Source organism: Onychomys torridus, chromosome 8, assembly GCF_903995425.1.
Source record: "Onychomys torridus chromosome 8, mOncTor1.1, whole genome shotgun sequence".
Classification (NCBI taxonomy): Eukaryota; Metazoa; Chordata; class Mammalia; order Rodentia; family Cricetidae; genus Onychomys; species Onychomys torridus.
Window position 1 is genome coordinate 5,003,968 of NC_050450.1, and position 15,977 is coordinate 5,019,944.

At 44.9% G+C, this 15,977-nt stretch overlaps 1 protein-coding gene across 1 annotated transcript in view; it reads left to right on the forward strand.

Annotated features, from left to right (window-relative positions):
• Positions 1 to 1,608: 1,608 nt before the first annotated feature.
• Positions 1,609 to 15,977, forward strand: part of Crkl (CRK like proto-oncogene, adaptor protein) — a 36,175-nt gene continuing 21,806 nt past the window's right edge. Inside the window, exon 1 of the mRNA XM_036197641.1 lies at positions 1,609 to 2,410. Within this exon, the coding sequence (XP_036053534.1) occupies positions 2,100 to 2,410 (311 nt within the window). The 5' untranslated portion in view covers positions 1,609 to 2,099. The remainder of the gene's footprint in view (positions 2,411 to 15,977) is intronic.

Sequence of the window (15,977 nt, forward strand, 5' to 3'; positions counted from 1 at the left end):
TTTTGTTTTTGTTTTTGTTTTTGAGACAGGGTTTCTCTGTGTAGCTTTGTGCCTTTTTCCTAGAACTCACTTAGTAGCCCAGGCTGGCCTCGAACTCACAGAGATCCTCCTGCCTCTGCCTCCTGAGTGCTGGGATTTAAGGCGTGCACCACCACTGCCCAGCTTGAGGACAACTTTCATATGTTGGTTCTCCTTCTATCCTCAGACCCTGGGATCCAATCAGATGGTTAAGCTTGCCTGGGAGACCTTACTCCCCAAGCAATCTTACTGCCCATGCCCTATAAAAGCATCCTTGGGGAAGGCAAAAACATGCTTATGCTGAGTTACAAAAAGGCAAAGACCTTGACAGTTGCTTACCACCGAGAAGGAACCACCTGTTACCCTACAATCTAAGATTTGCTGAACGTGGTAAACACAAGTGGCCAGCATGAAATGTCACCAACAAAAACCTGAGTAGGGTGTGTTTCTCCGGTCTTTCTCACTTTTGGGACCTCCTCCTCCTCTAACTTCCACTTTTAGGTTGGTTCTTATATAGCTCAGCTGGCCTTGAATTCATGATCCTCCTCCTGCCTCCACCCTCCCAGTGTTGGGATTACTGGTGTGCCACCACCCCTGGCTTGGGACATGCCTTTCTGTTCATCCAATTTGGAAATGTTATGACAAATAACCCAGCATCAGTGTGTTGGTGACTTTTTACAACAGTCATTTATTTAACAAATGTCTGATCATTCAAGACTAACATGGTGTTAAGGCAGCCAAAATAAAGGTGAGTAAGACAGTATCCCTGTTGTATTCAAATTTGATCCTAGCCCGGCAGTGGTGGTGCACACATTTAATCCCAGGAGGCAGAGGGAGGCGAATCTCTGAGAGTTTGAGGCCAGCCTGGTCTACAGAGTGAGTTCCAGGACAGCCAGGGCTACACAGAGAAACTGTCTTGAATGCCCCGCCCTCAAACTAAAGAAAAAAAAATATTTATCCTAGTGGGGGTGGAGGGAGAAAATATGTTGGGAGGGCATGGCTGGAGCTGAGCAACGTGGAATGGCAGGAAATGAACTGTGGAGAGCAGCGAGCTAGAGCAGGCAAGCCCTTCAAGCCAGATACAGGTATTGCGTATCAGAGCCCGTGGCGGCCTGGCTGTCGCCTGACTGTAGTCTTCCTGAAGCTGATCTTCACCATCATTCCACGTGTGCCAAGCCGGATCACCTAGGGCAGGAGTTACTCAGTAACCCATTGATTATCAGGGCCCTCTGGCTCGCAGTCACCTGAGGGCCACGCCTCCCCGGCCAGACCTTCAGCCAGCGCGCTACGCTTTGTTCCCAGAAACAGGTTTTCAAAACGCTGTTCCCTCTCGGCTCCAGCTGTTTTCTTGCCAAGTGCAGGCGTCCCGGAGCGGCGGCGGCGGTTGCCTGACCGCCGCTTTGCGGCCCAGGAAGGGCCTGACCCACCGCCTCCTCGGCCTCCTCCCGGAACGCGGGAGCCAGCACAAGTGGCTCACGGCGGGACCCCTGCGAGCGCACTCCTGATTGGCTGCGCCGAGAGACGTTAAAGGGAGGGCCGCGTGGTGGGGGCCGCGCCCGGCTCCGCGCGTGCGCAGACAGAGGGCGCTGGACCAAGGGGGAGGTGCCCGGCCGCTTCTCCCGCGTCCGCCATTTTGTTGCTGAGGCTATAGGGAGCGGGCTGGGTAGAACGGCCCGGGAGGCGCGACTCTTGGTGGAGGAGGCGGCTTCGTGTGACGGCGAGGGCCGGTGCGGGCTCGTGAGGCTGCGGAGCCGGCGGGTTCCAGGACAGAAGTAATCGGAGCCGCCCCTGGACGCCGGGCAGCTGAGAAGCCCGAGGCGGCCTCCGCTGTTGCTGGCTTCGCCCACCTCGACCCCAGGGCTTTGCCCCGTGTTCCCGGGCCGCAAAAGCCGGCCCGGTGCAGGCGGGCGGTGGCGGAGGATGCTGCGGGGCCCGGAGCCGAGAGGAAGGTCCTGATCCAGCCCTCTGATTGCGCCTCGAGGTGTTCCGAGAGGCCCTTCCTCGGCCCCAAAGCCGACAGCGGGTAAAGGCTTCACGAGCAGGCGAGAGCAGCAGACGCCGCCCATCCCTGGACCCACACCATGTCGTCCGCCAGGTTTGATTCTGCAGACCGCTCTGCCTGGTACATGGGACCAGTGTCTCGCCAGGAGGCGCAGACCCGTCTCCAGGGCCAGCGCCATGGCATGTTCCTAGTCCGGGACTCCTCTACCTGCCCCGGGGACTATGTACTGTCCGTGTCCGAGAACTCGCGTGTCTCTCACTACATCATCAACTCCCTGCCCAACCGTCGCTTTAAGATCGGGGACCAGGAGTTTGACCATTTGCCGGCCTTGCTGGAGTTCTACAAGATCCACTACCTGGATACTACCACCTTAATCGAACCAGCGCCCAGGTACGCGAGCTCCTGCCCTTCTGACCCGATGGGGAGGGTCGGTCAGAGATTGAATTTTGAGGGTGGGGGAAATGGAACTTCTTTTCTGCATTCTAAACCAGAAGACATTCGAGTTGGAAGGCCACTGTCAGGATCTGGGTCACTGGATGAAAGGATGTATTTTGTTTAGACACTTAGCGGTGATTGTATAGATGCACCCACCGACACACATACACAGTTTTGTCACTCCAGCTGACTATAATACTAATGCAGAATTTTTTTTAAACATTAAATAAAAAAATATATAGACTTCCTTGAGATTCTGCAGATAGCCGTGGCTCTCCCTCTGAAATGCATGCGAAGTTTGTACACCATTTAAGTCTTTTGGAACTCCTACACCTCAACAGCTAACTGCAGGTTATGAACTGGTCTGCCACCTTTGGAAAAAATCGTTAAAATGAGTCGAAAACGTAGAAATTTCAGAATCCAATGCCGAATTTGAAGTCGCCCCCCTTCCCTTTAGAAAAAACAAAACAAAAAACCCAACTAGAATTACAAAGGAAAGAGAGTGAGATTTTATTTGAGGAAATTTGTATTATCAGTCTCCCTCCCCCGAGGTGGGAAGTATATTTATTTGCCTTAATTCTGCTTTAATTCAGTTCTAGATATTTTTTTGGCGGGGGAATTAAATTTAGTGGTTTAACATATACTTTAAAGAAACTGATGTGGAGCTGGATGAGAGAGATGCACACATCTCTAGTCCCCTAAGGAAGAGAGGACCTTGAGTTCCAGGCCAAATTGGGCTATATATAGTAAAACCCTGTCTTAAAAAAAAGAAAGATGCTGATCTCCAAGTGTTTCAAGTAAAATGCATTATTTTATAATTTGCTTTAATTTCCTCTGATGAATATCTTATCAAGTTATAGCAAATGATACCAAACGTGAGTTGAAAAAGTAGAGCTTTAAAATGTATTTCACTGCCTGGTTTATTTCTAAGCTATTTTTTTGGGGGGGGGGAGCTGAGGATTGAACCCAGGGCCTTGCGCTTGCTAGGCAAATGCTCTACCACTGAGCTAAATCCCCAACCCCTTATTTCTAAGCTATTTTCTAAAAAGGTTTTTAGGATTGAGTATTGATTGAGACCTTTTAGGGTGAGGTGACTTCATGGAATTGCTAATAGGGTAATTTGCTCAGAACTTGAAGATGAAAAGGTACTATACTTAATTTAGGACACCTACTAAAAGTCAAAGAATTTCTTTTTTAAGATAGAAGAAATAAAGCTGTGATGGTACAAAGAGTGTAAGGTTAACTGCCAAAATCAGTGGAGTTTGAAAAGATGTAGAGAAGGGGCAAGGCTTGATGGCATAGTGAGTGACAGTATCTGCAACACAAGCTTGATGGCCTGAGGTTGGTCCCTAAACCCACATCAGTGTGGAAGGAGAACCAACTCTGCAGAGTTGTCCTTTATCCTCAGTGTGTGCACCCTGGAAAGTGAGTGTCCACACACACACATCAATAATTTTAAAAAATGTAAATCAGAAAGTGACTGAATAGTAATCTGTGTTAGAGAGATGAGGATACTAAGATTTCACAGAGGATACTCTGTCAAACATGAAGGACCTAGTAGATGCTGGCAGGTGCTATCACCTTGAATAATTTCAGTGTAGGAGCTTGTATAAGCTTAGGAAGTATGTTTGGTAAAATATTTAAGTAAATTACTTATCTAATTTGTGAAAGTGGATTATATTATTGAGTTCAGGCCTTTATTAAAATATGCTTGCAACAAAGTTGTTGGATAAAACCTAAGTTAACTATTAGATTCCCCTGAGGAGGAAAAATGTGTACTGCAGTGGCTTCCTCTTGTTTACAAAATGTAATTCAACTATATATATCTTCTCAGGTGCTAGTTTTGTGTATTACCAATGTAATTTTCTGAAATTTTTCTTAGCTCTACTTGACACACATTCGTATCTTTTCTGTCATGCTAAATTTCCAAATGAAAACAATAAACAAGTCATAATTATTTCTAACATAACTGTTCTTTAGAATAGCTGGCAATGTCCCTTGAGAGATACTCTTAGTATCTTAAACTCAAATATGATAACTTCTGATATTTTCTTGGTGTTACATTATATGATAAATTGAGGGAAAGCCACAATTATCTGTACAAATACATACTTAACAAAATATGACAGAAATACTCATGTAAGTTGTAATTTGTCTCTGCAAATGGTCACGTGGCCTTAGCTGGTATTTCTAACTACCTTCCTCCACTATCCATTCTGCATTTCCTCATCCTCAGCAGGTCTTGACTTTTCCTGGAGGAAACCATCCTTCATTCCTGAAGGGTCTGTGCCCTTTGTCATCCTTCCTGGATCAGGCTGTTGTAGTTTCCTATTGACTTTAATCACAGGGCATGGTAGCACCAAGAGACCCTAAAGGATCTCCTACACTGCAGACATAATCTGTCCTCCTCCATTGGGAGAAGCAATCCAATTTCCCCTTGGTAACCTGGATCAGTCACCCCTCTTACTTAATATTGGTGTGTCTTTCTTAGCCTGTTGGCTTAAGGGCATCAGAAGCCCACAGTGGGGTTGGGGATTTAGCTCAGTGGTAGAGCGCTTGCCTAGCAAGCGCAGGGCCCTGGGTTCGATCATTAGCTCAAAAAAAGCAAACAAAGAAAAAAAACCAAAAACAAAACAGAAGCCCACAGTGGCCAGGGGAAGTCAGCTTCCAGTCCAATGGAATGTTTGCTGTGTCTCCTGACAGGAGAGCTTCTCCATCTAGAACTAAAACTTGTAGGCCAGCAGAACTTAAGGTTGCAGGAACAGGAAGCAAAAAATGTTCCTTATGGGTCACTAAGGGTGATAGTGAGTGGAAACCATTTCCTCTTCCACCCCTTGAAGATTCCTGGACCTGTGGATCTTGGCTGTGGGAGAAACTGTACCATATATTGGATGCTAATTCAAAGCATATAGTGCCTTAAGAGAACCTGCCCCAACTCTCCAGGCTGCTGCTACCTAATAGGTGCTGTAGTTATGTCTTCAAAAGGCCATCCCAGCTGTCTGTCAGGCCAGAGGCTTCAGGATGGTGAAGACTAGTGGTGAGACTAGTGGATTCCTTGATTGTGGGCCCGCTGTTGCATGTCTCTGGCGTGAAGTGAGTTCTTTGGTCAGAAACAATAGTGTGTGGAATACCATGTTGGTGGATCAGGCATTTTGTCAGTCCACAGGTGGTGGTTTTGGCTGAAGCATTAAGTGCGGGAAAGGGAAATCCATAACCAGAATAAGTATCTACTCCAACTTATTACAGCATTTTGTCCTTTCCACAGAGGAAGTGGACAGTGTAACCAACCTGCCACCAGGTTGCTTAGTCACTCACTCCAGGGAATGGTGCCGTATCTAGGGCTCAATGTTAGTCTTTGCTGTTGGCAGATCTGTCATTGTAGCCAGGTCAGCCTTGGTGAGTGGAAGTCCATGTTGTTGGGCCCATGCATAACCACCACCTTTACCACCATGACCACTTTCTTTGTGGGCCAGTGACAGAATGGCTGGGGGAAAAGACTGTCTACAGAACAGGTCATCTTACCTACTTGATTATTAAACTCCTCCACTGTAGAAGTCACCTTCTGATGAGCATTTACATGGGAAACAAATATCTTCTTCACATCCTTTGCCAATTTGGAGAGATCTGTCCACATGATGTCTACATGATGATGAAAGCCCAGATGTCTTTCTCACCAATTTCCCGATCACTATTTCCAAGCCCCTGACCATCCAGCCAGTCTGTTGGCTAAAACCCATGAATCAGTGAGCAATCACACATCTGGCCATTTCTCCTTCCAAACAAAATGTGTACTGCCTGAAGTTGTGCCTGCTGTGAAGATTTGTGTCTTTCAGGGTTGTCTCAGAAAGGGGCTGTAATGCTGTAGCTCTCTACTTCTGGGTGGTGCCTTCATGACGTACAGAACCATCAGTAAACCAGGCCCTAGTCTTCTCTTCCTCAGTCAACTAATCATAGGTCACACTCTATGAGGCTGCAGGTGCATGCTTGGAAGCAGATGGCATTGTAATGGGAGTAGTAAACCATAGACATTTGGGCAACTTCGTCAAGTAACTTGCTTGTGTCTTCAGAAACTGCTTGGGACCAATCATGTATATATCAATTCCATTTGCTAATAGATTGCTGCTGTGCACATTCTTCTTAATAGCTTGATGGGTCAGATAATACCCAGGTCATGATGGGCAGCTCAGGTCACATGGTAACCTGGTGGCCCATTGTAGAACTTTTAGTTTCCACAATAGCAGGCCAAGAACTATCTTTCAGAGGGAGAATAGTTGTCTGCAGATGATGATAGAGCCTTGCTCAAAATCTCAAAGGTGTCTTCTGTGATTCACCCATAGGGACCTGCCAAAGGCTTCAAACAGCATCCCTATCTGCCACTGACACCTCAAGGACCATTGGGTCTGCTGGATCATATGATACAAGAGATAGAGCACATCAGCCTGGACCTGTTGAGGCTTCTCCCATTCCAGGCCCCACACAAAGCTAGCAGCTTTCTGAGTCATTTAGTATATGGGCTGGCATATACCAAAGTGAGGAATGTGCTGTCTCCAGAATTCGAGTGGGCCCACTAAACATTGTGTTTTTTTTTCTTGGTGGTGGGAGGGGCCAGATGCAATACCTTGCACTTCACCTTAGAAGGAATATCTGCATGCCTCACACCACTGAACTCCTAAGAATTTCACTCAGGTAGTAGGCCCTTGAAACTTGGTTGGATTTATGTGTTAACAAGAAGTCTAAACCTCTTGCTCACATGGTCCAGTCCGCATATTGTCATCAATATAGTGAACTGATGTGATATTTTGTTGAAGAGATGCCTTCAAATGAAATGATGACACAAGGCTGCAGAGTTAATATATCCTAATAAAGTAAAACTGTAAATGTATACTGCTGGCCTTGCCAACTGAAAGCAAATTGCTTCTCGTGGTCCTTATAGACAGGTGCCAAGAAAAAGGCATTTGCTGCATGCCATGTACCAGGATATGTGTTAATTAGCTCTAGTAAGGTCACCACATCTGGTACTGCAGTTGCAATTGGAGTCACAACTTGATTGAGTTTTTCATAGTCAGTTGTCATTCTCCACAATCCATCCATCTTCTACACTGGCCAGATAGGAGAGTTACAGGGAGATGTGGTGGGAACCACAATACCTGCCTGCATCTTCAAGTCCTCAACAGTGGCACTAATTTCTGCAATTCCTCCAGGGATGTGATACTGTTGTTTGTTTTGTTTTGTTTTTCAAGATAGGGTTTCTCTATGTAGCTTTGGAGACTTTCCTGGAATTCACTCTGTAGACCAGGCTGGCATCAGACGCAAAGAGATCCACCTGCCTCTGCCTCCCAAGTGCTGGGATTAAAGGTGTGCGTCACCACCACTAGGTTCTGATACTGGTTTTGATTCACTATTTTCCTTGGCAAAGGCAACTCTAGATGTTTCATGTAGCCTTTCCAATCATAATAGCCCTCACTCCACAGGTCAGGGAGTCAGTGTGAGAATTCTGCCAACAACTTCTAAGTGTATCTGTCCCAATTATACATTTTGTGACTGGGTTAATAACCATAGGATGAGTTCTGTGAGTCAGACTTTAGCCAAAACTCCATTAATCCCCTGATCTCTATAAGCCCTACTTTAAATGGAGGACCACAATGTTTCTTGGGTTTTTCCAGAATCAGTGTTAATTCAGAACCAGTATACAGTAGACACTGGAAAAGTCTGATTATTTTCTTTTTTCCCAGTGTAGATCCTTTTTGGGAGGGACTGGGGAAAGGCTAACAGTAAAACTCTTAGGTATTTTATCAAAGTCCTTCTGCAGGGGGACCTGGTTGTCCCTTCATTAGTTTTGGGTCTGCAAACCAGCTCATCTATAAATTGGTTCATGGACTGAGATTCCCTTTTTCAATGATCAGATCTAACATTCATTTGTTTGAGGATTTTTTTCTGCTCATACAGACCAAACAAAAATGCAGTAGACTTCTGTTTTAGGGTTTCGATTGCTGTGAAGAGACACCATGACCATGGCAACTCTTACAAAGGAAAACATTTAATTGGGGCTGCCTCACGGGTTCAAAGGTTTAGCCCATTATCATCATGGTGGGAAGCATGGTAGCATGCAGTCAGATATGGTGCTGGAGAAGGAGCTGAGAGTTCTGCATCTGAATCGGCAGGCAACAGGAAGAAACTGATTTGGCTTGGTTAGAGCTTCTGAGATCTCAAAGCCCACCCTCAGTGACATGCTTCTTCCAACAAAGCCACAGCTACTCCAGCAAGACCATATCTCCTAATAATGCCACTCCCTGTGAGCCTAAGGGGGACTTTTATTTCAAACCACTACATTCCACTCCCTGGCCCCCATAGGCTTATAGACATATTGTAATACAGAAATGCATTAAGTTTAACTTTAAAAATCTGTATAGTCTATGAAAGTCCAAAGTCTCTTCTGAGACTCATGCAATCTCTTAACTGTAATCCCCTATAAAATCAAAATAAAAACATACTTCTAACATTTAATGGCACAGGATACACATTGCTGTTCCAAAATGGAGGAAAGGGAGGATAGTGAGGAAGTACTGGACCAAAGCAAGACTGAAAAGCAGTTGGGTAAACTCTAAACTCCATGTCTGATTCAAAGTGCTCTTCACATCACCAACTTCTTTCAGCTTTATTAACTACAACACACTTCTTTCTTTTGTGCTGGTTCTACTCCCTGTTAGCAGCTCTCTTTGGCAGGTATCCCACAGCTCTTTCATCTCTAGCATTTTGGGGTCGCCCAGGCAATCCATGTTTCACCTTCACAGCTTTGTGAAATGATCTAAGAGACCTCCATGCAGGGACACCCCTGACACATGCCTAGCCTTAGAGGCTTTCTTTAGTCATGGAGGGAGATTCCATAATGCCTTTCTCCTATCCTTGACTCTAAAGCCAGAACCATGTGGCTGAAGCTGCCAAGTTCTTCTGCTTGCTGGGGCTGGAACATGGCCCCCTCATTCAATTGCATCTTCACCAGCTTTCTGTTTTTAGTGGTTTCCTTCACTGCCTAAGCTTGACTGTCAACAGCTTCTTATTTCATGCTGGGAAACACCATGATTGATTAACCAGTACCAAAGGTTGATAGGAGTCCTAACATCATAAGAATGACTTTGCCTGTGCTGCCTATTATGGTTCAGGCCATTATGGATATGACTTGGTCTATGCTGTCTATTATAGTGATTCAGTGCTGCTGACACCTGGCCCCACTACTTTGAGGCCCCGTTAAACCCATTGCATTTACTTCGTCCTACTGAGCAGCAGTATGTCTGACTGTAAGGTGTGGCACAAGGACAAGGGTGTAACAACAAAGCTCTTCAGATGTGCTGGTGCCCTCTCACCGTTCTGTGTCTTACAGAATCAGTGAAGGGCACGTCTTCTGGGCCTTCCCATTGTGGAGGATCAGGTTTTACACAGCATACCCACACTAGCATTGCAGCTTCCCTGAGCCTTCAGATCCCTTTGCCAACAGTAAGTAAGCCAAGAGATGTCAGGCATCTCTCCACGCATTTTCAGTAGGCTGTCTTTTGACAAATGCTTCATCCAACCATTCAAACAAACTTTTGATTCCTTTTTTAGCTGTGTGAGCTTCCGAGTTAAACCTAGAATCTCCCTCAGTGGATCCATATCAAACTCGGCCTGGTCCAGTTTTATGATCCTTTCATCATTATCCCTCACCCCTAAGATCCATTCCTGCACATTCCCCAGACTTCTGCTTGAATGAATTAGCAAATTCATTAAGCTGTTAGTAGTATAGCATACCTACTCATGGACTTTATCCCTCCCCTTGAGGAGCCTGCTTAGCCTTTATACTGGTTATAGGTCTAGAGACAACTTAGGTGGGCCCTGAGGGACATCAGTGTTGCCTTGCCTTGTCTGGCATGTCCTTCAGAGAAAGTCACAGGTGGTTTAGCACACATTGAAAGATTAATTTCCTGAGTCAAAGTTGGAAAAGGCAGTATTTCAGGGGTTGGGGGTAGGAGTACATCTGCTGAGGATGGAGAGACTTCTTCACTTGGCTGAGATAAAAGTCTGATAAAAGTTCTCAGTTTCAGTAGGATTCTCTTATACATCTCCATTCCAAGATACAGGGTCCCATTCTTTGCCAATTAATGCCCTTACTTCATCTGCCAGCACCTTCTGAGGCTAGGACTTTAATTATGTTGTAATTATGCCAACCTTATAATGAGGGCTTCAGTTTGATTTTCCACAGAGCAACTTGAGCTCTGTGGCTGCTGGAGAGAAGATTCTCTTCCAGGGCATGCTTAGAAACCTTTAGACTTAAATGCACATCTGGAGCTGGTCAATTTTGTCACTGCATTCATTGTTGTCCTTCACTATTCTGAGATGCTGGAAGTTGGGTAATTTTACCTCAAAGCTTCTTTTCCTTTGCCAGTTTATCCAGAGATGCTAGAAGCAACCAGTTGGTTTCATTTTCCTTATTTTCCCACAGACTGTCCAAAGTTTTATATACAGAGTCACCAAGTCCATTGCCTCTCACAGTTGGTGAATCAGGATAATCAGATGCATTTGTCTCCTTCAGTTTGTAATATAATTCACATCATAGGCTTTCAATACTCCAAGCTTCTAGGAAAGACTTCAGTAACTATAGGTGGCAGCAGATTGGAATGCCTATTCCAGATACTTAAAAAATCCACCCATATACTTCTGTTGTTCTAGAACCACTCCTGGTACCAGAGTCTGTATTTGGGTTCTCCAAAGGAACAGAACTAATAGGATGAATATTTATATGTACTATGGTCCAGCTAGTCCAACAACAACTGGCTCTGAATGGAATTCCAATAATCCAGTAGTTCACTCCATGAAGCTGGATGTCTCAGCTGGTCTTCAGTATATATCAGAATCCCAAAGTATTAGGCTTTAGTGCCAGTGAAGAAACTAGCAAGAGAGAGCAAGCAGGCAAAGAGAACAAGCTTCCTTCTTCCATGTCCTTCATATAGGCTGCCACCAGAAGGTGTGGCCCAGATTAAAGGTGGATCTTCCCACCTAAGAGTATCTGGATTAAAGGTATATCTTCCCACCTCAAAAGAATAGACTTTTACCTTGCTTTAAAAATTAGAGTCTGTTTTATGTATTTTTCAACAGTTTAATCTGTGTAAGCAATGAATCTTTATCATGTCCACCCCTAACCTCCCCATCTCCAGAGTCACTCTCCTCCCTCCTCGGTCCTCTCGTTTGTGTTGTGACATGGGGTGCAGTAGTGCTGCATTGGCACACTGACTGGTTTTGTTGAGTCGATGTGTACAGGTGACCACAGCTGCTGTGGTGAGTCCGTGAGTGCATTACTCACGTCATGCCCAGAAGACAGCACTTCACAGCCCTCCCCATTGTCCAGCTCTTGTATTCATCTGTGACCCTTCTTCCATGTTGTTCCCTGAGCTTTACTGGGGAGGGGGTTGATTTGATGTCCTGTTTAGGGCTGTGCACTCAGTAGTCACTCTTTCTCTGCTTTGACCAGTTTTGAGTCTCTGCATTAACTGCTGCCACTGCAGAGAGAAACTTCTGGCCAGCATTAAGGCAACACTAATCTGTAGTATAAACATAAAATATTTAGGAAGCAGTTTGACAGCACGCCCTTTTAGCAGAATAGCAAGTAGTAGGGTCTCCCCAGGCCGATGACCTCCCTAGCCATGAGCGTTTGACTATACTTACAGGACCAGGCATAAATTCCCTTCTGGGTATTACCCTTAATCTAACTGCCAAGTTTTTGATTACTCCCATAACCTTCATGCCACTGTTTCACCTGTGGGCACATCCTACCTAGAATGTGGGTATTGGAGCTTACAGAGTTCACAACTGTCGCATCCGGGATTTTCTGTTACTACAGTGAAAATATACCTCAGCAATAGGGTGTTACCATTTACCTGTGGAAGGTAATGGTGAGCAGTTATATCTTTTGGGGAACCTCATAGGCCTCCTAGACCAGTAACTCTCAAGGAATCCAGCTCTGGCACTGAGATTTTCATTTAATAACTCCATGTCTTCTTGGAGCAGCATTGTCCACACATGTATGCTATACGTTCAGGTTCCTTTTAAAACTTAGTATTTTTGTTTTATTTTGAGGCAGGATCTCATTATGTAGCCCTGCCTGGGCTCAAACTCACTGGAACTGTCTGCCCTTTTCTCTGAAGTGCAGGGGTTAATGACATGTACCATCATGCCAACCAAAACTCCTTTCAAAAAATTATATATTAATTTAAAAATTATTTTATGTGTATGGGTATTTTGTCTGCATGTATTACTAGTGCATCATGTTGATGCAGTGCCTGTGGCAGGCAGCAGAGGATGTTAAATTCCTAGAACAGACAATTAGGAGCCACCATGTGGGTGCTGGGAATCTCTGAAGAGCAGCCAGTGCTCTAAGCTCAGACCCATCTGTAATTCCAGTTCCAGGGCATCTGATACCCCTCTCTGGCCTCTGCAGACACTGCATGCATGTGGTACATGGACATGTATGCAGGTAAAACACACATGCACATAAAATAAAAATAAATGAGTCATTTATTGTCTTTAATTATGCCCATATTTATGTGGGTGTGTGCTGTGGGACTGCAAACTGAAACAAACCCTTTTCTCCCCTAGTTGTTCGTGGTCATAGTGTTTTATCACAGCAACAGAAATCCTAAGATATATAGGAACTGGAGTTTCAGGTGGTTTTTAGCCTCTGTGTGGGTGCCGGCTATCAAACCTGGACCTTTGCAAAAGCAGCAAATGAGTTTAAGCTGACTCATTTCTCCAGCCCCCAAGAATCTATTAGTGTCCATATGATATGTCTGTGTGAATGTGTCATGGTATGTGCGGAGGTCAGAGTATGATTATAGGGAATTCATTCTTTTCACCATGGGATCAGATTCCAGCGATCAGGGTTGGGCGCAAGTACTTTTACCCACTTACCAACTTAGCCATCTTACCTGACCGAAAGGAACTTGTGTTTTTGTTTGTTGAACTTGCAAAGAGTGAAGTGTTGTTGGTGTGGTGGCTTCATTGAGAAGGAAGTCAGGGATTGAATAATAGATTTAAGAACCTTAAACTTGGGGTTGGGGATTTAGCTCAGTGGTAGAGAGCACTTGCCTAGCAAGCACAAGGCCCTGGGTTTGATCCTCAGCTTTAAAAAAAAAAAAAAAAAAAAAAGAGCCTTAAACTTAAATAGGATTGCTCAGATAACCAAGCAGAGCAGGGATGGACATACCTAACAAGAGGAGCTATGCAAGGATGTGGGGTGCTGTAGTATTGGCCTGAATAAAATACCAATATAGAGAAGGGAAGCGGACTTAATGAATGCCACTGAGTGGAGGGAGATGGGTGTATATCTGTGTGTACATGTGATTAGAGAGGCCATGGGTTCAGTTTTTGGCCCAGCAGTAAAATGGTTAATTTTTTTTTTTTTAAATGGGAAGTGGACATGTGTTTCAGTAGTAGAGCACTTGCTGCTTAGCATGAGTGAGGTCATAGGTTCAACTTCAGCTTAGAATTGGAAGATGAATACTACTAAGAGGTTGTTACCTAGAGCAGGCATAATAGACACATGCCTGTAACTCTAGTTCTTTGAAGGCTGAGCCAGGAGAATCCTCCACTAATTTGAGACCGGCTTGTCTCAAGAAAGGGGAAAAAAGATGGTTACTATTGTGGTTTAAGTGAGTGAGGAATGTACTCCACAGGCTCAGGGATTTGAATACTCAGTCCCCAGTTGGTGGTGATAGTTAGGGAGATTGCCCTGTAAGTTGCTCTTGGTCCTGGTGTAGTATGACACAACAGAAAAGTCACTAACGGTTTCTTAGGGAGGTACCAGCTTAATAAAGGAGGTAGGTCAGTAGGTTGGACTTGGATAGTTTGTAGCCCTGCCCTGCTTCCTGTTTTCTGTCTCTGCTTCCTGTGTGCTGTTGAGGTGTAATTTCTCACTTTCTGTGACCACCTGATACTCTGCCTCTCCTGCCATTGTGGACTCTAACTCTATGAAATACTTCAAATAAACTATAAGTTGCTCTTTTTAATTTTTATGTGTATGAAAGTTTTACCTGTATATATGTTTGTGTATTATATGTATGCCTGGTACTCAGGGAGGCCAGCAGAGGGGGGTGGATCCCTTGGAACTGGACGTATAGACAGTAGTGAGCTGCCATTTGAATGCTAGGAACTGGAACCAAGTCCTGAAAGACCAGCTTCTCTTGATCTGAGCCATCATTCTAGTACCTGTAAATTGTTCTTGGTCATGGTGTTTTATCACACGACAGAAAGTAATTGATACAAATACTAGGAGTTCATTAGAGCACTTGCTCTGAAAACATGAAGACTTTCATTCAAATCCCTAGAACTCATATAAAAATCTAGGCCTGGCCAGGCCTGGCAATGCACACCATTAATCCCAGTACTTGGGAAGCGGGGGCTAGTCCACATAGCAAGTTGCACGGCAACCAAAACTTCATAAGAAAATAGTAAGACCTACTCAGAAAGGGGGGGAGGGCATGGCTGTATGTGCCTGTAACCCCAGCATTTGGGTGGCAGAGGATAGGTGGGTCCTTGAAAGCTTGCTATCCTAGCCAAAAAAATGGTGAGCTTCTAGTTCACTGAGAGACCCTGTCTCAAGGTGGAGATATCTAATGTATATCTAATTGGTTGCTCTAGCTTGTTCATGTGTACACATGGGTGCATGTACCCACATATACGTATACACCATACATAATAAGATACATACATACAAATAAAATAAAAAGCAGTAATTTTAAGATTAGTGAGTGCCACTGTGCCTAGCATTAAAACATAAAAACCATTTGTAGCCTACAGACCCCAAAGTCTGTATCACCTGGTACTCATAGAAGTTTGCTGTCTTCTGGGAGGTTTGCAGCAGAGCTTCTGTTCTTTGGGAGCCAATGCTGTGCTTTTGGGGAGTGAGAAGCAGCTGAGTCCTGGGGACTGGGGTCTACTAAGCCCATCTGAAGCACAGTCTTGGCAGGGCCGGTGCTGGTTTGTTTGTTGTCTTTTGGACATCACATCTGTGTGCATTGCTTTTCCATTGCTGTGACTAGATACCTGACAAGGAACAGCTTAGGGAGGAGCAGGTCATTACAGCTCGCAGTCTGAGAAGGGAGGAGACTCAGTCACCATGGCTGGGGAAGCCTGGCATCAGGGGCATGAAGCAGGGAGTAGATAGGATGTGGAGCCAGGCTGTCAAACTTGAGGATGTGCTGCTGACAACCCTTCCTCCTCTTACAGGTTCCAAAACAGTGCTGTCACCTGGGGACCAAGTGTTGAAACACATGAGCCTGTGGGGGACATGTCACATTTAAAAGACTACTACTTTTAAAAATTCACTCTTTCTGTAGAATACTCCTGAATTCTATCAACTCCTGCCCCAACACACAATAACTATGCTTTGTGCTAAGTTTTATTCCAGCTCTGTCTCTAAATTAGGATCTTTCAAAAACAAAAGGTTGGTGTTATTCATATTTTTTGGTCTCCTAAATGCTTAGTACATACTAGGGTT